Raw genomic sequence first — 21549 nt, forward strand, 5'->3', positions numbered from 1 at the left:
CCAGCTCTGCAAGTATTTGCTGTGCCTGTGGCAAGGAGACTCTGGTGTAAGGGAAGGGAGATCAGAAAGGGAAGGGCAGTCTTCGCCAGGCAGGAGGTGGCGAGGAGTGAAATTCTCCACAAGGGTGTCCACTGCAACTCCCGGATTACATGCAGACAGGAGAGAAAATAGGAATTTATTAATGCATGTCCAAGGCACTCGGGCATTACTGAGATGGACACATTAAATATGAAGAGGTGACATTTACAGCTGATTAGAAAAACCTAATTAATGTAGAACCAGAGTTTTTAAAATGTCAGATATGTACGCGCTCTCAACTGTGGAAAGACTCTTCAGCACACAGCCCTTGGCACAGACCCCGATGTTTCTCTTGGGGTGGGAAGAGGACACAAAGAAGCAGAGAACAGTTTAACATCCCTCCCTGCCTCCACAAGCACTCCTGCTGACCGATGGAGCACAGCGTGCCATCCCACCCCTGCTCCTGTGGCCGTTACTCGTGATCCACAGTGGGGAAAACATGACCAGGGCCTCGGCCGCTGCCTTCAGAGCCGAGAGCAGGAGCACGACAGCAGCCGCCACGCTACACAGGGCGCTTGTGAGCAGACACCAGGGAGCACCCGGCTTCCACCGGCTGCATCCGCTGCCCCCCACCCGGCCTGCCACCGCCGCCTCCGGCCAGGGCAGGCCACAACATGGCTGCCGCGAGCCCCGCGCTGGGGGCACACAGGAGGCCACGGAGTACTGCTCGTCTCCCCACCCGTGGGACCAGGGGCCAAGTAGCCCCTCAGAGTCCCTGGGCCCGTGGTACCCCCGCGCTGCAGGGCGTGGCGGGTAGCGGTTCCTGTGCCTGTCCTGGCACGCCAACGCCCACCCGGCACGGACTACAACTCCCAGGGTGCTTTGCAAAGGCGCGCTGCTGGGGGCAACGGTGGCGGGGGGGAACGACTCCCTGGGGAGGCTGAACGCCCTCGCCGCGGCGCGGGCGGCGCTCCTCTCGCGAGAGAGCCGGCGGCCTCACCTAACGCCCCTCGCGCACGCACGGCTCGCGAGACCTGGGGCCGCCATGGCGGCGGCGGGGGGCGCGGAGGGGCTGTTCGCGCTGGAGCTGTTGGTGGAGGCGGTGCGGGTGGCGGCGCCGGGCCCCGCGCTGCGCCCGGTCGTGGCGCTGCGCCTCCTGGACTTCCCCACCCTTCTGCTGCGCTCCGCCGCCGCCGCGCCGCCCCTGCGGCCGGGGCGGGCCTTCCCCTTCGGCCGCGGCAAGCGCTGCCTCTTCCGCTGGCGCCGGGGCTCGCTCTGCGCCGCGCTCCGCCGCCGGCCGCTCCGCGCCCTGCTCCTGGCGCTGCCCGCCGGGCTCGCCCCGGGGCCCCCCCGCCTCCTCGGCAGCTGCGGCGTCTCCCTGGCCCCCGCCGCCGCCGAGCTGCTGCAGCGGCCCGGGGCGCCTGCCTCCTGCGGCCGCCGCGGCTGCTTCCCCCTGCGGGACTCCGCGGGCCGCCCCGTCGGCGATCTGGTCCTGAGCTACCGCCTCACCAGCTTGGAGGCCAGTGAGGAGTCGCCTCCGCCGAGCCCCGCCAGCCCCGGTGCTGCCACGCCGCCTGCCACCTCCCCTGAGCCGGGGCGCGAGGAGGAGGAGGAGGGTGAGGAGCTGGAGGGCAACATCTTTTGCCCTCCCGTGCTGTATTACAGCCGTGAGGGTGCTGACCCCCATCTGCCACCAGCAGCAGCAGCCGCGGGGAAATGGGAGTATGTTGAGGCCTGGAGACCGCAGGAGCAAGACAAAGGCCAGAGCCCCCCACGTCCCAGTGCTGGGCCCTCATTACTGCACCCCACCAGCCCTCGACAGCTCCACAACACCCTGGGGCAGCTTCCGCTACTCAGTGCCTTGCTGGCAGAGCTGTCGGTGCTCACCCGCAGCGCTGTGCCTGCGGCTGTCCACCCCCATCTGGCCTGGCTCTACAAGGCCCCTGGGGGTAGTGGCATGGCCTCACGGCCCCCCAGCCCCAGCCACTCCTCTGCCCTCAAGCCTGCGGAGGCACCTGTGGGGCCAGGTGGGAGCAGTGGAGCTGCCAGCCCTCGAGTCAAGCAAGGCTTGCACGAGGCCACCTCACCAGGGTCTTCTCGGGCTAGGAGAGGACCTAAGAAAGCTGTACCCCAGGGGGAGAGAGGCTCTGAAAGGAACTGCAAAACTAAGGAAAACAGACCGCCCAGAAGGAAACTGTTGTACGGGCTGACAAATACACTGAGGCTACGGCTGCAGCAGACCAATCCTGATAAGCTGATAATTCATGAAAGGAGAGAGCAGTACAGAAAAAAGCAAATGGAGATGCTGAAGGAGAGAAGCCCTTTATCCAAAAGAAAGCTGCACAGAAATGCTGGAGAACAGGATGTGGTTTCTTACAGGCATTGTAGCAAGGGGGACGGTTCAAAGCAGAATAATCAGTTTGATAAAACTGTTGAGACCTCATTACAAAACAGTGCTCTCGCAGAGTACGTTTCTGTGACTGGAGATGTGTCCCCTGACCTGCAGAAACAGGCTATTGCAAGTCTATTGAAGAATGATGAAACTGCAAGCAAGGAACGTCCATGCAAATTAACTACAGCCCCCTTGCTGGAGGAAACTGTATTAAAATCTGCTCACAAGGAAACGTATGCGAAAGCCCAACTCCCAGCAGCTTTCCCATCAGGTGCTAACGCAAAGGGAAGTAATGAGGAAGCAATACACTTAATCCACCGTAAAACCACGGAGCATGATGATGCATCTGTTGTAAGTGATCATAAACCAAGCCCCAGCAGGAGTGTTGAAAACAGCTCTGAATTCATATACTCAGATGACTTTGTTGCTAGTCCTGAGAACACAGTTTATTCAGAAGATTTCACCAGTGCTGAGTGTACGGGCAGAGACTCGGAAGCTCTTGACAGCAGTCCTGAACCTCTGTGGCTTGAAAGGCCAAAGCAAGGTTGGTCAGATAGAGAGTCAGAATCCAGCAGGTCTGGAATTTCAAAGACAAGTCAAAGGGCTGAAAGTACTTCAGATCTTCTGCCAGTTCCTTCAGTTTCATCTCCAGTCCAGTCTTTGAAGAGAAACTGTGACTTAAAAACTAGCAAGAGAACTAGTGGTGAATCTGTTGATTCACTTAATGATGCCTCCATTCGGGCAAGGTTATTGGATGAAGAGCAGGAAGCCCAACAGATCAACAAGGAAGAGAACAGGGGCGATCAGCATGTTAAACAAGTATCTACACTGAGAAGCAAACAAGTTAGCTCTGATGCTGATCTGAATATAGGAAAGGGGCAGACCTCTGCAGGAAAAAGCCAGTCAGTAACTCAAATTAGCTCTTATTTGCCGTCTAACATGTCTGATCTTGAACTTAGTGTCCTGGAAAACAGTATGTCAGACGAAGAGGATGATTTTCTGGGAAAACTAAGTGTTCCTAATCAATACAAAGACATCAGTGAACTTGTAATAAACAAACTTCCGGGATACACAATGTAATTACAAGTTTTTGCTGTCTGGATTAACATACGCTATTTAAACTTTGTAAGGCCTGTTACATTTAGCTGCAATATATACAAGTTAAATTAAGACTTCATCACGCACATTTAATACATCGGTGAATTTACTGAAGAGGTTTTTAAAATAAAGTACTATTTGAATCTCTAACAAATGGTTCTTAAGTGGTACCTACAGCATGACTTCAGTGTCGGTATCTGAATACAAAAGTAATCCAAACAGCACAAGAAGCAGAAATGAAGACAGAAGTAGCAAATGCAATCAGTACCCACAAAACTTGTCCAGGGTAGAAGTAAGAAGGTAGAAGTAATAACATACTACAGAAACAGCCAAGTACAAAATACGTTCTTAACATTGGTTTTATCCCTCATGAAAATAGTTCCATGCTTCATTTTCATTACAAATAGTTACTTAAAACACACAGTCACAGCCAGTAACAGCATAGACTTTCATCAGCTAATCTGTATCATGATGTATTTGTTTCACTGTTCTGTCACTAAATATGGTGACCGGAGCTAGATGAGCCCTTTCAGAGTTTCTTAGGTTGAAGTTTCTCATTTAAGTCAGATTTTCACAAATTATTATAAAATAATTTAAGAATTATTGGTGACAGTAAATCTATATAATCTGGGAGAGCTTTGAGAGGTTGATGGAAGTTACTTAACCTTGAAGACTAAGGGTGTGCAAAGAGTAGGGAAGTGTGCAGTAAATTTTCAACGCTTCGCAACTCCCTGATTGCATTCTCTGACACTAGGGAAAGCGGGGGGTCAGCACCCACAGTCCAGAAACTTTGAACAAATGAGCATATTAAATCATGATTTAAGGATTAGAGATAATGAAGAATTTGCCACATCCCCTTTTCTGTTCCCTTGGTTGAACTACTACCTGCCACATCCCCTCTTCTGTTACGATGGTTGAACTAGCCTCTGATGTTCGCTTTTGATTTCTGGTTTGGTTTTTATGACTTCCAGTTTGATCAATGAACTTACTGTCTTTTGTTTAACTACTGAGTTTTTTTAGAGTCCATATCCCTGTTACAAATTTCAGAGACATTCTTTGACTTGAATCTGAAGAGAGCTCAAAATTCCTGCCTTAGTTTTTAGGTGTCTCTTTTCATCCCCCCCTGCCCCCCCGGCCTTTCCACTCAATCTTTGAGTACTTCGTCTCCTTTGCCGGCTTTACATTCGTAACTATCTCATCATTTAGGACGTTTATCCTCAGGGTTAAATGACAGGCTTACCAACTCCCATTTTCCTTATAATTTACAATCTGACTTCTTTCCCCAACTTTTTCATTTCTCACTGTAGTTCTCCATGTACTTACTGCAAGAGCCTGTGTTTACACTTGAACCTCTTTGAGGGATTTTTTTATTTCCATCCTACTATGTGTTTATTTTGTAGGAATGACAGTACCTTTCCTATTTAAAGTACTAACATCTGTGAGGATTATTCAAGTATCTGGTGCTGACTTCTGAGAACACCAATACTAATATTTTTAATCTAAAGGTAAGCAGCTGAAATTACCCATATATCAAAGGAATCTCTGGCCAGAGCAATTCTTAAATGTTATTTAGGGTGCCTCTGTTTCATCAGCTCCAATTCCAGACCAAAATATATTTTTTTCTTTTCTTCTAATGCCAGGGACTTCTTTGATACACATGGATTCAGACTGTCATTTATACATGGCAGTAATTCTGATTTTATTGATGGAATAAGATCTTGCAGTTCTCATGGGCAAAACTGTCATTAAAACACAACGCTGCCCAAACATTTTTACTGTGTGGCTATTATAATGAGTTGCTAACACTAAGTCTCCACGATTTGAAGATCATTACTTAAGAAAAGTTTATTTTAAAAATAAAGTTTATTTTCAACCCCAAATGAGTTGAAACTCAAGGGCAAATTCCCAGTCCTTTTTCTATCCCCTATCCCATCTTCACTTTTCAATTTCCAGAAGCAAATATGGTAGGAACAATATTTCTTTTGTTTAAATAATGAAACTAATCTCAGCTAATTTTATTTGGGATAACATATTACACAATGTTTATTGTGTAATAGCATAATTTTATCAGGAGAATGATGAAAATGACAGAAAATGCATACTAGGAAGACAATAGGAAACATTACACAAGAACAGAACGTCAGCATCATGCTTACATGTTTTAGTTCGGTTTTGTCTTTTCAAATATGGACTCAAGGTAGTTACTATTGCATGGAGACGTTAACAGATAATTTCTACCTTCTGGGATAATAATCTTTTCAGATAATATCTATGTTGTTGTGAGAGTAAATGAAATTTTACTTAATATTCAAACAGCAACTCCCAGTCAACAAAAATGGGAAAGAACTTCGTGTCACTGATTTATTATTGAAAACTCATAAACCAATATATTGGCAAGAAGTACCTGCTAATGACAAGAAGATTCTATATGTCAACCCAACAGAGCAAAACAGAGATATTTACTACCAGTATAAAATATGAAAAAAAAAAAGCAGCAACAAATCCCCTTTTGTACAAATCCTGTAATATTCTACACTCAACTACATTGTACTAGCTAGCCAATTTTGTCATTATAACTTGCATCCTGTACCCCTGTGATCAAGTTGTTAACGTCAAAGGTTTAATAAGAGATTTCTCAACTTTAATGGAAGTATTACACTGATTTTTCATAAAGACATCATTTCTAAATTGTAAGGGCTAAATTGTATGGATTATGTTTGTGCAGGGGACATGGCAATATGCTGGGAGAAGCACATAATAGTAGCATATCCCCAAGAGTTCTTGCACAGCCTTCCCAAAAGTAGCATAGATACTTCAGAATACATGCCTGTTTTTGATACCCCATAAGCATCCCAAGAAGTAGAACCACAGTGGTAGAGCTGGGGTGTCCAAGTGAAGTAGCAGAAGTGTCAGTACTCTCTCTGGTAGCTTTGCACTACTTTTCTGATTCAGTCCTAAGAAAGCCAATGCATTGGAAAACTACTTTCCTAGAAAGATCTCAGCTAAAACTGTTGCCTAAGGACTGCTTCACAGACTAGGAAAAGAAGATCGATGAAGAATCGAATCTTGTCCCACTACACGTGAAAACCCTGATTTGAAAACTCAGTTTTTTGAGCAAGAATAGCTAATTTTTCCACATGCATTCAATCCATGGTTCTTTGTCAGAGTTCCTGGAAAGATTATTAATTAGTACTCATTACAGTGTGGGCCCTTATCCACTGGGAGACTGACGTAAAACCAAAATGGTTTCTTAAAGTCCCCCAGCCATCTGCTTGTAAGAGCTTTCAAGTGTTACTGAAAGTTGAGCAATCCTCATGAACACGGGGGCTCGGTTACAGATTTGTTACATGCTTGACAGAGCCAATGGCTAGGCACAATGGAAAGTGTCACAAAGCCAAAATATTTACTAAAAGCTCCCTATTTCCTAATTTCCCATAGCCCTCGGAGATTTCATATATAATCGTATTTTGACTGAATTTGCTGTAGTTTTCGTTTTGATCTCATTGACTCATTAACTCTAAAAACTTCCTTGCTCCACACTATTGAGCAGTAAACTATAGTTACTTCAAATTCAAGATTTACATTGTTGTTAGTTACACTTTAAACTTTACTACAGTGAAATTAAAATGTGAGAAGTGATTACCTAAGTTTATTATAGATCCTCACTAAACAAAGCCATCTAGCTTCTTACTTTTGACTTGTTACTTGAGCAACTGATCTTTGCTTTAAATCTGTAAGATATTGTAGAAATAAGGTAGATGGGTGTTCAAAAGCATAGTTTTGTTGCTTAAGATAAGGGTGGTTAAATCAGCTGAAATAAAATTGAACTTAATGTTTCACCACAAGACCCAAAGCAAGAAATAAACTCTTAGATATACACATTCTTTTCAGAATTTATGACCCTAAAACAAGTTTGCTATGACCGTCTTTTAAACGGTTATTTCAACATACTATTCATTAAAATAAATTTAGATAGCCAGTACTATATAACTGATGGTGCGATGGGAAGAGCAGGATACCAAATACTGACAGTTTGGGTCACTTTACCTCTTCTACTGTAACATTTTCCTGCTGTTAGGTAGTTCTGATCAGCCTTACTACTCAGTCAGTGGCTAGGAACAATTTTAAGAAGTCCCAGCCAGGCACGTTTCCTCCACTTCGTTTTTTATTCCTCAGCTCTTAGCACTCTGATTAGATGACAGTTTCTTTTCTGTTTGTGATTTCTCTGATGATAATTCCTACCACCTATTTTACAATTTGTAATCCCTTCATCATTTTGGAAGTCCTTCTCCTCAGTTTTCTGAAATTACATCCAGCCTTGGTAACTGTGCGATTGAATTTTTTGACTGAGTTACTCATTCTTACTACTTCCATTTTTCTAGGTCCCAGTATTTTATGATGCCTGCTATGGTAATCATTTTGTTTCTCTTTGTGTAAGTGCTACTCAGAGTTAAACGCTAGTCATTATTTGGAAATCTTTGGGACTTTGCTTTCCTTTTCCCAGCATTTGTCACCAGCATCTACTTTACTGCTTGCTCAGCTTTTGATGGTCTAGAAAGAAGTCAAATCATTGAATCTTACATTCACATCCTTAAAAGGTTTTGTTGACTTTTACATGCAGGATGTATGTTCACCAGCTCCTGTGAAATGTAACACCGCTCATTCAGAGCTGCAGAGTGACCATCCAGGACTGTGAATATTTGCCTGTGGTTATCAGACATCAGGTTTCTCTACCTCTCCCAAACCCCGCCTTTAATTCTTTTCTAAAGTTTTGGCTTCCAAACGAACCTTTCTTTTCAGATGACTGAGGCCATCCCTCTGAGAACAGATGCTGGCTTTAATTTAACATGCATTTAGAGCTAACGGCAATCACATCTGCTATAGCTAATGTTTGCTACCAGCTAGCTACTTGCATTTTCCATCCTCCCTTTTAGTCAGTATACTGTTTGATTTTCAGTTTTGTTCACATTCAGATTCTTCCCTCATTTTAAACTCCTTGTATGTATGCAGTTCTGTTATGCTGAAGTCACCCAGATGAGCTGCAGCTTCGCTGCCTTTTTCTTGTTGGGCATTGACATTCACCTGTATTAGACAGTTTTTGTTTTGTTTTGGCTTTTATGATTTCACTTGTCTGAATTTTAGATGACAATTGTAACGTAAACTTCCCCTGACTTTACAGAATTACTTGCATTTTCCCAGAAGGGTAGACAGTGTTCTCTATTGGTTTCTAGAGGATGAATATGAATGTCTTATGCTGGAGAAAACAGTATTAATCTTCAGTTCTGCAGAGACCTCTGCAAGTGATTCACTTACTAATTGTTTAAAATAACATTTCTTGGTAGAGGAAATGTTTAAATAACATCTGAGATACACATTACTTCTAACTAAATTAACATTTAAAGATTGATTCAGTTACAGTTAATAAAGAAAAAAACCCAAAACCCTAAAATGTTAAGTAAAAAAAATTCAGATGTCTATTATATATATTTATTCTAATCATAGACATTTTTCAAACATTTGGGTGATAGCCTAGTAGATTTCCTCCATACATTGCAGTATCTGAGCTAAATCAGGTAAGGATTTGGTTCTCTACATATCCATTAACAGAAGGTAGCTGGTTTTCAAAAGGAAGTAAAGGTATTTACATGGTCAAATCCCTGAAATTCCATGGGAATTAGTCACCTCAAAAAAAGGTCGCAGAACAGAAACCGGTGCAGAGGGCTCTAACAGTATTATCTCTTGGAATACAAAAATGTTTTTGAAAGAAGATAAGTCATGCTTCAACAAATATTTTCAGAGCCATTTGGAAAGTTTACTGATATCATGATTGAAAGAAACTCCCTTGGTGTCAAGGAAATTCCAGCTCTTTTTCTCTTGTCTTTAACTGTTGGCAGATTCAGTATTTTTCCTGTCCCTTATGCTTATGTACTAGAAGTACATATAACCTTTGACTCTCCCCTAAATTTCAATGCCACCACACAGTCCTGCCTGTTCTTCCTCACAGTATCTCCAGAACCTTATTTCAGGGACCCGCCCCCAAATACCTGTTGTTCTTTCACCTTGATGCCTTGCCTGTTCCACCTTCTCCTCATCACGTATTTCATGCCATCTCTAGAACTCAGCTTGCCCATACTTATTCAAAAAAATCCCCAAACACTTCTCAGACATCTTCACTGGCTTGTTCTCATCTTTGATATCAAACTGAAGCTCTGCTCATTGTCTGCTGGGCTCTGCATGGTTTATCCCCTTCCTGCTTCCATGCACCTTAGTTTCCTACTCTGTGCCCATTTCTATGTAACTCTAACTTCTTCCATTCTCAAAAAAATTTAAAAAATCTGGAAACTGCTGTACATCTGTGTTTCCTTCCTTCATCTCAGTCCTGCTCTTTCTGCCAGTGGGTAGCTCTATCATTTAGAGTTCTTGTCCACAGGAACATGCCAGACATAGAACTTAGGACAGAAACCACCAGATCATGGTCTGATTAAATTCTGTCAAATTACACACATGCTGTGTGAATTTAGTTTGGGTTGATACCGTCAAGGGCTGCATCAAGGAAGGCACTAATAGCAATAGAGTCCTAACTGAAATTTGCTTTCTGTTTTTCTGAAACCTTATAGTAGTACAGGAGTCAGCCAAAGAAACGTCCCTTGTCTGCTGCTGGCATCACATTTATATGTCCAAAACAATTAGTCATGGGCAAACTTAGAGAAGTTTGGTGAAGAGTTGGGGGCTAAGTTCCAGATGTTCCTCTGAAACTTTATTTGCTTCTTTTGAAGCCTTAAAATGGAATTGAAATTCTGTTTCCCCAGCCTCTGTGAGATTTCTAACAAACCAAAGGGAAGACAAAAACTAATTTTCTAGAAAGTACCCCTGTCTTAAACACACACCAAACCTAGGCACAGGAGAGGTATTCAAGGAATGTTTACAGAAACCATCTGAGAAATATTTTGAAGCACTTTCCCATTCCACTTAACATCCCAAATAATTTGAGAACAGCTTCCTTCACTGTATTTATTACTTCTACTTCTGATCTCAATAGGAAGAACTGTGAAGATACGCATTTTGTTTTCGTTTGAGTTTAGCAATAGTGTAGATCCCAGCAGTCCTGCTTTTACTGGAGCCATCTCACACAGCTCTGCCAACAGTTCCGCAACTGGAGTAAATACCAAAGTTATGGATCAGATGTACAGCAGAAAGCAGAATAAAGCTGTACTGATGCAATACTAACAACAGGAGTTTGCTCCCTGCACACCAGGTCAAAGAAAGTATGTCTTTCTGGGACAGCCCCACAGGCCTTGCATTTTGACCTGCAGGATGTTAAAATGAAGACAGAGGAGAACAGGAAGGAGGGAGTAAGTTTTAGGGACGAGTCCCTCTTGGAGGGACCCTAGTTTATTTGTTTCTCCCCTGGCTAACTTAAGCATCTCAACTAGTCTCTCAATTACCTTCCTGATTGCACAAGGAAGAGTTTGTCTTTTAAGACACTCTGGATAAAAACTACATATCAGAAATGACATCTTGGGTTGGACTCTTAAAATGAGTAATAGCCCACCTCTGCACAAAACACCACAACATAATGATCTTTTCTCTTTCTTTTCAGTTTGGGAGTTGTTCTGGACAAAGAGTTAAAAACAAGCAGTACATACAGAAACACACACACACCCCACCAAATGCCCTTTGCCACCCCAGTTAAAGACAACAGAGTAAAGCAAAAACAACGGAAGAAGCAAAGAGGAAAGCCCTGCCACTTGAAGTTTAGAAATTGCTATAAAGCCACCAGGGGTGACAGGGATTACTTGTTCTCTCTCTTTTCATCACCTTCCTGACAGCTGTTGGGGAACATCAACAAGACTTTTAGGCACATATGGAGGGTAAGTGCAAAAATGTCTCTTGATGCAAATGAGTTGCTCAAATGCGACAGCTAGGAAACCTCCCATCCCCAGTCCTGCAAGTGGTCAGGAAATCCCTCAGGCACCATATCATGTAGTACTACACTCAGTTTTCCAAAAGCTGTCCTTGTGATTGACCTCAGTTCCTATATCTAAGTAGGCAGCTGGTTCTGTCATTCTGTATCACACTTGTAACTCCTGAAGAGACCTAAATAGTTATGTCCATTTCTGCATGAAAGCTCCCTCTCGCCATTTACTCAGAGCAGGCCAGATTCTCGCTCTTACAAGAATCCTCTGCAGCAACTTTACCTCTGCTGCTTCATTATCCCACATGCAGTCACAGAACCAGCTACGAGGAAGAGTCCAAGCTACACTTCTTCATGTGCATGGCCAAAAGGGAAAAGACCTCCAAGGACACAGGCAGGCAGGGAAGCAGGGTCCAACCCATGCTTGCAGCTTTAACGGCTTCAGTGATCATCCTCCTTTTCTGCCATGACTAGGCTTGCCCCGCTGCAAGGAGCGAGCTCATGACACACGCTTTTTCTAAGCACAGCACGGTGAGTGTATTTCCCGGCCCAAAAGGTCCTAAGCCAGAGTTTGAGAAGTAAAGTGTGTTTATGCACATCCTCACAGTATGTATCCTTTCTTGCCTTTCATAAACCTGCGATAATAGGCAGATTTTCTCCATTTGTTTGTCCTGTTAACATCTACCCAATTTGGGTATCCCATCCCACATCCTGGAAGGCATTTGCCTCAGGGTAAGTGGTACTTATATTGCACATACTGATATGCTGAGACAGTGTGACTTGAATTACCTCCCTGATTGGATCACAGCTTTTACAATCTCAGAAATTCTGATTTTTGAATAGGAACCCGCTAGTTTATTGTGGTTAAAAAGCTGCTAGGGTCTTACTGATGATTTAGAAAACAAAACAAGGAAAAAAACCCAACTTTAAGAATTGCCTGTGGAAGTTTATTACTTTACACTATTTAGTAAATACTGAAGCAATTATTTTTACATTATTTAGACAATAAGATATGCATATTAAAAATTTGCAAAGTACATGTAGCAGTTGTCCCGGTAAGAGCGCAGGCAATATCTGCTGCTATCCAGCACAGAATATGTGGACATAACAATGAGGAACCATCTGATGGCCCAGCACTTGCTGGTACAGGAATGAAATTTCAATTAAGTTTTATTGTCAGAAAGTGTAAGTGACAGCTCCCACTTGAAACCCCAGAGCCAGTAAACTGTCCAAATAAAGAGAAGGGTGTCACCCAGTTAATGCGTTGGATCACACTGCTTGATTACATACTTTGTAAGTAATGTGCTTCTGTCCTGTGTTCTTGGGCACAAATTGCTTATGCAGTTGGATTTTTAAGAAGAACTGGCCATATGGCAGGTAAATTGGGAATTGCACTGCAATTTACTGAGAACAGGGCAATACAATAGATGAGTCAATCATTTCCCAGGTTTGACAAGCCAGGAGTGCATCTTGTGCAAGATAAAAAGAAGAGCCCAACTGAAAAACTGTATTCTAACAATAAGGCTATGCCAGCTAGCACGGCAACTGTGTTCGGGTTTACCTGGAGCTGTGAAACAAAACTCAGAAGTGGGAGAAAACTTCTCTCCTACCCCAACGCTCACCCTACTATCAGACAGTGATTCAGGTGGTGGTCTTCAGGGTCCCAGAAGAAAACCAGCCCATCAGCAAGTTTCAAAAGAGGGAGATCATTAATGGGATAGCAAGGACAGACTCGCAGTCTTTTAGCTGTGAAATACGTTCCCATACTAGATGAAAAAGCCCTAGATTTCCTGTCCTCTTTCAGCCATTGATATCTATTATTGCTGTGATTGTTTTCTTTAATATTTAGTATATAACAGTAAGGGTCTGTCCAAAAAATATCAGTCACCTCATCCAGAAATGCTTCATCTTTTCTACATTACAGTTGAATTATAGTTCTAGTTCCATTAAAGAAATCGACTCTGCAGCTACTGACCCATGAAAGTTACTACAGATCTCAATTTTGTAGTCAAGAAAGCAATTTGTGATACAATCACAGCACGTGGAGAAGGTCTGTTCTCCTTCAACCCATCTCCAGTTGTCTAAACCAGAATCAAAATTTACAAATAAGAAAATTAAATCCAGATTGTGACCCACTGCACTTTGAATTCATTCAAGAACAATTCCACAGACTCACACTGCTGAAGAGAGTTAGTCTCAATCTCTGGAGAATTTCTCCAGTACACATTCACAAATATGCAGATACACTTGGCTTAGCACCATTAACCATTAACCTTAAAGTATCCATCAGCTTAAGAAGGAAAGTAGAGGATTTCTATACATTCATTTTAAAGTTTCAGCAATTTTCCTCTTTCAGCAAAGGTGACTGCACAGACAGGAATCACTGCCATCCTCCACACAACCAAAACAACATGGCCTTTAGATTAAGCTTCATTGCACAAGTACAATATTGGTTATTGTTTATATTTATGCTTTTTGGGCACTTGGTATTAAGTAATGTATTTTTCACTCATGAAGTTATTTCTCACAGGCCCTATGTTTAGAAAGGTGGCAAGCTTTGTACAAACAGAAACTATTCTCCATGTTGAAAAACCCTAACATAAATTGACTCTACTCCCAAATTCAGGCAAACATCAGTAGCATAATCCTGTTCTCAGAGTAAGCTCTGCTTGGAAACTAAATGGCCAAAGTGCTCCCAAGGGCAGCATTTAGTATTTTAGCCAGTGGAATCATTTGGGGAGACTCTTGTGAATTTAATGAATTCCCCAGCGGCCAGTCCATCACAGTCACCAATATGCTGGCAATACTGCTACTGATAATGCTGCCAATACATTATAAGCCCTCATTTATTGCCTTAAATTTTAATTCAATGAATTCTGCATGTGAACTCTTCTCAGATGTTGATACTTTGTGCTAATGCAATCATAGATGGGCCATTTGGGAGCATAAGACAACTGAACTCGGTACACTTGGCAGGACATCACTGGGAAGGCAAGATATTTCTCACCCAACTTTCTGTTCTTTTTCTCTTACCTCCCTAATACTTGTGCCTCTAAACTAGAACATAATTAGATCTACCCCTTCTGGGCTTCATTTTGTGGATTAGAGAAAAGCACAGGGGAGAGGTCTGAGTGAAAAACTCGGGCTCCCTATGTATTCAGCCAGCTTTTAGACATGAATAGGGAAGTGCTGAATTCAACAGTGACACACAGAACTACAAACAATAGCACTTGAAGGACTCAAGACTTCATCTAATCCATCCCCTTGCCCTTAGGCAAAAATAAACTTGTAACTACATCATTCCTGACAGATTTTTGTCTAGCTCATTTTTTAAAAACCCCAGTAGGAGAGATTATGCATCTTCCCCAGGCAACATGTTCCAGTGCTTAATTATCCTGAATGTTAAAAGTTTTACCCAGTGTCAAACCTCGGTGTCCCCTGATACAATTTTAAGTCCATTATTTCCCATCTTATACGCCACAGAAAAGAGAACAAATTATTCCCTTCCTCATTAAGGGAGCTTTCTGTGTACTTAAGACTTGCCTTTCCTCTTGTTTTTTCTCTGGACTAAGCAACCACAGCTCTTTCAGCCTTCCCTCACATGCCACTGGTCATTCTTGTTGCTTTCCAGTTACAGCTGTACACATCTTCTTGCAATACAGTACCCTGAGCTATACACAGTCACTCCAGTGGAAGTTTCCCTAGGACCTACTAGATAGGAAGAACTACATCACACACCTTTCAGTCTCTCCCTGTTTACTGTTATCTGCAAGTGTAATACACATCCTTCCTCTTTTATCAGTTATCTGTTAAAGAAAATATTGAGTATGCCCAGAGTCATAACAGACCCTTACAATGCCTCACTACTACTTATTTCCACTTTGGCAGTGACCCACGGAGAACTATGCACTGAGAACACAAAACCAACCACATGAGAAATTTCACATCCAGAGCATGTTCCCCAGCTTATCTGCAGGAACGTCAGAGCATCCTAATGTCAGGACTCATGACATCTATTGATTCTCCCCTATCCAAACAGCCTGCTACACGGTCATAGAAAAAAATAGATTAGTCTGATATAATTTGTTCTTGACAAATCCATGCTGGCTATTACTCATTTCCTTGTTAACTTCCAAGCACTTACAAGATGTTTATGTGATTATTTGTTACAGCATTTTTCCTCTTGGATTTCAAAAGGAAAACAGTCAAGCAATGTGCAGGTAATCAGTAGTAAGGACAGTGTGTCCAGAAAAACAAATTATGAGTAAGGGAACACAACATACCTCAGTAGCTTATGTCTATAAGCAACCAAAACTCTAATACATCGAAGTTGCAAGTGAGACTAAAGAAATCCTTTATGTTCCTTACTCATCTTTACTCACTGTTAAGGTAGACCCACCACAATACACAGAAACTTAATAATGTTAGCATTAAACCATAGCAGTATGATCAGACTCATTCAAATCCCTGAACAACTTTGCCTTAACAGGATGACTTGACTGTTACAAAACTACACTAACAAGACAAGCGGTTCAAGATGCTCTACAGAGAAGTAAGTGTTTACATGAGTCAGAACAGAAGTTGCATTTCCACTAAGTAGAAACTGCATTTCTATGTAGGCTGGAAATTACTTACGGGACAGATTTCTCACCATCAGTGCTTAGGAAGAAGTTTCCTTCCAGGTGTAATCAGGAAGAGGATTATCACCATCTGTGGAAGCATCAGGCACTGGCTCTTGCTGGCAACAGGAGAACCCAAATCAGAAAGACATTCAAATGCTTATGGGGATGTAGTACTTGGGCTACGTCAAAAATAATAAACTAAGCGGGGTCAGACCACAGACCTATGCCCTGGTAAATGAACAACCATGCTGTTTAACAGCCTGCACCTCACCAGCTGGGCTTTAGTTGCACCCAGCAGCCCTGTCCCACATGTGCAGGCTTGGTTTGGGGGACAGCATGGGTTGGCGGCAGTTCCCAGGAAACACACCAGGTAAGACCGTCCCTGTCTAGAAGAAAAAGAATGTGATGATATTGAAATGATCACAACTCTGCCACTTGACAATGGGCTGGAGATAGGTAGATCTCAGCCTGCTGTATTTACTGTTATACATGTAGCCTTGGAGTCCAGCCCGGAAACAGAAAAGGTTTCCCAGAGTGGTTTAAAGAACCCTACTGAGAATCTGTGACAAGCTCAGAGCATGTCTCTATGCAGTCCCTCAGTACCGTCTCGATGTTGTATTTTTGGCTTAACCTGGCAAGCGGCTTGCTCTCTGGCTCACCACATCAAGAGGCCAGGCGAGGCATCCAATTGTTCATATGGAGAGGGCAGGAAAAAAGACCCAAATCCCTACAAGCCTTGCCCCTCGATCCTAGTACATGCCTGGGTAGAGGAGCACAGCACCCTTTTTTCCCCCATCCAAGAACAGCATATCCCTCTTCAGCTTATGGCAGATCCCAGTCTGCAATCCAGGAGAGATAGGTATAAGCCCCTTTTCCCTAAGGAAGGGCATAATGTCGAAGTGATCTTTTTCCCCAAATGGCAGGGCCCCTCCAAATCCCAGCTTTCATGGTAGAGGGTTTTGAATGTAGTTGGAAGGGCAGAGATATTGCAGATCTTCACATAAACTTCAAAAATAAAGCAGAAGGTAAAGCCAAAATGTGCTTTCATGCCTCCACGTCCAACTATCTCCAATCTTTACCTCCTTCCTTGGACCTGAGACCTCCAGAACTTCTCTTCACTCAACCCAGTAGAACCAATTTACTTAATCATTGCTTTAAACCACCCTCCACTATTTCCTTCCACTCGTGTATCCCTTGGTTACATTTCACCTTCCTACTAACATTTAAGCATTCTCTTTTCAAATTTGTACAAGCTCTTTCTGAATTTTCACAGCTGGACTCAGATTATATTTCCCCCAAATAAAAAGCTGCAGCATTCTTTCCTCCCTTAATTTTCAATACTGTTTGGATTCAAGCCTGCACCGAGTCACACACTTCATGCAAAAGACAGGAGCTTTGCAAAACTTTTGAGTTTTCCATTCATTCATTTTGACCATTCAGTCAGCACTTTCATACCTAGAAAATCTTTTTTAAAGAAAACATATTTTCAGTTTACTGTTATCTGACAAACTACTGTGTATTGAGCACCAGAATGAATAAAGCTGAGTGACAGACAACTTGATCAAAGGCCAAAGTTAAGCTTCATGTCTCAGCAAACACTGGTGGAATCCATAAAATCTAAAAGAAGATTCTTCGGAGTACAAGGAGAGAGTATTTCAAGAAATGTTTTTTAAATAATCCCAAATTTAAACAATAATATTGTTAAGAAGACCATATGGCATATCACAGATGGACCAACATTTGCATGAGATAGATCAGTAAAGGAAGAGAGAAACATAATTGGAGAATAGCTTTAAAAGTTAGGAACATTAAAACCAGCAGCAGAATTTGCAAAGCCAGAAGAGAGCTACAGCATGCCTTCCTTCATTGCTTATGCATGACTCCAGCTTTAGTGTGCTTAATAAATCATTCTGAACCTTGTATTCATACTGGATTTTTAAAAAGATGTATCAAACAGATAGTTCTTTAACTTCTGTATTTAGAATTAATTTTGCTTTAACCAATCAAAATGTATCCTTTAAACACACGCTTAAACGTGTAGCTATCAGAGTAGGAACTGCTATTTTTAATTTTAAATTTGCCCCACAACCATATTAGTCCATTCCTATTTCACAAGGGAAGAAGACAGTACCACCCATAAATGTACTTTGCATTTTCTGATTCAGTTTGATTTCACTGTTCATGGATAATAATTAGATGTGATGCAAGGGCTTAATATGGGTTTTCTTAGCACTTTCCCTATAGAAAGCTATTCCACAGCTACTGGGGTAGCACAGAATATGTTTGTGCGTTATGCTCTTTTTCACACGGTCCATGATAAGAAATTAACTTTTGACTCTAAACTTGGTTTCTGTTCTCAAAAGGATAAAGTACAAAGAGCCAAATCTGAAGTGGATTTGCTCAGGTGGTTTGAGATTTCAGTAACAATTGCTTTAAGCATGGATGTAGGGCTTTTAACACAGTTCCTGTTACATTATTCAGGCTCGACTCTATTATCAAAAAAGTGAATTTGTAACTTATAAACAAAAGAGAAAAAAATTCTTTACTAAGTCAGATTTCCCAAGAGCTTGGACTGGAGGCTTCTTGGCAACAGCAAGAGCTTTGCCTTCTGTGTTACTCTCCCTTAGGCAAAAGAGATGAATTGAGTGCTTTTACAATGTGGAGATATATTCATTTGATGTCAATTTTTAGCTGGAACCTATCAGATTTAACAATGGAGGCAACTTTGAATTCCAGGAGTAAATCCTTAGTTAGTGCAAGGAGGGAGGGAGGGAGGTGCAGATCTCAACGTTACAGATTGGCAACAACATGGAGAATCTGTCATCTTACTAAATACATATAATAAGCATATTTTTTGAGTCAGTTATTCCTAGATGAATTTTCTTTGGACGCACCACATTTAAAGGTGTTAGCCCTCAGAGCATAAAAATTCAAGAGTAAGAAGTTGTAAATTATGGAACAGATCTCCCTTCAACAGAGGGCAAACTAGAGAATTTATCACAGAGCCAGAGCACAATAAAGCCCTGTCTTTCAAAGATAAGCTGAAAGGACCTTTCCGTTGGGAACTAACCACTTAGTTAAATAATGATATGCCAAGTTTTAAAAGCTGTTTTATCTAGGACTTTACAGAGTGGCTGTACTGGGTGTAACTAAAGGTCCAGTAAAAAGTATAAGAAAAGGGCACATCTACAGTAGCCCTTCCTCACTATACTCCCAGCCTTTGCTGGATGCATTGTCCCAGCGACGCATCCTTGACAACATGCTGATGATCCCTGCAGTGCTAAAGTAATCATTTCAGCCAGCTGCATCCCAAACACCCTTGCTCCATCCTTTTATCCTGTGGGAAAGCACACATGGGGCTCTCAGATCCTTCTGACTTCCATCATTTTCCAAGGGCTTGTGGTGGAAACATAGCCCTTCTTCCAGAGGAGAGGTGGAAAAAGCAAAGGATGATTCACAACACAGACCTTAGTTACAATTTTTAGAAAAGAAATCAGATCAGGCTAACTAGATTTGTAACACTGGAGATACTTTTAGGCTGACCCAATCGTCAAGATACCCCAGATCAACTGAGAAGGATTAGAAATTTAAATTAGGTTCTTTTAAATGATATAGTTACTGTTCTCAGCAATCTACACATACTGTTAGTCAGTCTTTATTTCCAGTGCCACTGCCGTGAACTTTGGAGCTTGAGACCACCATACGGATGAATGCTGGATGAACACAAAGATAGGTTGGGAGCCTGTAAGCAGCATCTCTTTCTGCACTCTTGGCTGATCAAGAATGGCACTCTGTCCGTCTCTGGGGTGCCAAAAGCATTGGGCACAGAGTTAGTGTTATTTTTCTAAAAGACTGATTCTTTTCTTAGGTCCTTACACTGGCATTGGCAATGATGTACAAGGCAAAAAAGACAGTTGCTTCTCCACAAGCTCCACTGAACATGCTCTCTTGAAAGCAAGAGGAGCTCATTTATATGGATGAGCCAAGCAAATGAAGAGCTGGAGTTACTGACAGCGTGCTGGAACAGCTCTGGTTTTAGAATGGCTGCTGGTAACAGTAAGGCTCAGTGATCAGGCATCTCCATCCCTAGGTTCCCACAATGCCCCAACCTACCCTGAAGTTGTGAAAGGCTGTGAAACGTTCCAAGACTAACTGAGGGGGAAAACAGATCACTAGGCCTTTAAAATGTCCTCACTTTTCTCTGTCGTTTAGCACTGGTTCTACAAATAGGTAGAATATATAGTTTTACCAGGCTCTTTTAGCCCCCTGAGAGTCCCTCAGGCATAAAAAGGAAGACATTTATTTTTCCTTTAGATAACTCAGAGTTCAGAAACAATACAGGTTATTCATCAGTGTCAAGTTTTGAGCTTCTTCAGCTTCACAATAGATTTTCAAATAATAAATATTCATTTATTGACCTAGAAAATCTGACTTTTCGCAGGCTTTCTCACTCATGGCAACAGAATTAAATACTGCATTTTCATCTGGATATTCTTCATCCTCAAATACCCATCCTCCTTTAAAAATGCTACGGGTAACAACAGTAATAATACAAAAGTAGTCCCCCAAATAATCCAAACCCACGTGTAACCTGCAACAAATCAAGGCAGAAGGGTTATTGTGAGAAAGGAATTAGACCATGAGTGACCAAGAACAGGGTGATGGGATAAACTTCCCTTGGGCAAATGCCTCACACGGTTACTGAGTCACAAGGGTTTCATACTTACTCATAAATTTTATCTGGAAAAACACAAAGCTTCATAGAGAATGTAGTCATCCAGGTAAGCAGACTAGACAGAAACCAGACACTTTAATAACTTCTTTTCAAACCCAACCCAGCCAAGTAGCAGTGAGAGATCAGCTCCAGCCTAACTCCTTCAAGACTCCTCCAGTTCCTTCAGTACATGGAAATAAATAGCCTAAGACCTACAGAAACATCCACTAACCCTCCACTCCAGTGGCCCGTCGCTCTGCCATCACTCAAAGCAGTGACTTCTTCCCTGGGCTTTGACTGTCACCACAGGGACAAGCCAGGACATGGGCCTAGCTCAACAGGGCCAGAGAGAGCTGGAGATCAGCGCTGCTGCAGCATCACTAGAGCAGGGACTGATAGCCCCAAGGGCTGAAATGAGGCCCTGGGCCATGGGCAGGGTGGTCCCAGGTAAGGCTTATCAGGGCCATTAAGGCCTGTGGGTGCCTCCAGGGCCATGACACTCTTCCAAATAACCTTTCATAGAATCATAGAATAGTTTGGGTTGGAAGGGACCTCTAAAGGTCATCTAGTCCAACCCCCCTGCCATGGGCAGGAACACCTTCAACTACATCAGGTTGCTCAAAGCCCTGTCCAACCTGACCTTGCATATTTCCAGGGATGGGGCATCCACCACCTCTCTGGGCAACCTGTTCCAGTGTTTCACCACCCTCAGCGTAAAAAATTTCTTCCTTATATCTAGTCTAAATCTACCCCCCTTTAGTTTAAAGCCATTCCCCCTTGTCCTGTCGCA

The 21549-nt window shown here is 42.7% G+C and overlaps 1 protein-coding gene across 1 annotated transcript; it reads left to right on the forward strand.

The window, feature by feature from the left end:
- The first annotated feature begins 1042 nt into the window (after positions 1-1042).
- On the forward strand, positions 1043-3670 carry MAP10 (microtubule associated protein 10). Its single transcript, XM_076334121.1, has one exon. The coding sequence runs from the start codon at positions 1064-1066 to the stop codon at positions 3488-3490; it is 2427 nt and encodes an 808-aa protein (XP_076190236.1). The 5' UTR covers positions 1043-1063; the 3' UTR covers positions 3491-3670.
- Positions 3671-21549: the final 17879 nt, after the last annotated feature.

Source organism: Aptenodytes patagonicus, chromosome 3, assembly GCF_965638725.1.
Source record: "Aptenodytes patagonicus chromosome 3, bAptPat1.pri.cur, whole genome shotgun sequence".
Lineage (NCBI taxonomy): Eukaryota > Metazoa > Chordata > Aves > Sphenisciformes > Spheniscidae > Aptenodytes > Aptenodytes patagonicus.

What these genes read in the sequence shown, in the direction of transcription:
- MAP10 (XM_076334121.1), top strand. Translation starts at nt 1,064, where the DNA reads ATGGCGGCGGCGGGGGGCGCGGAGGGGCTGTTCGCGCTGGAGCTGTTG.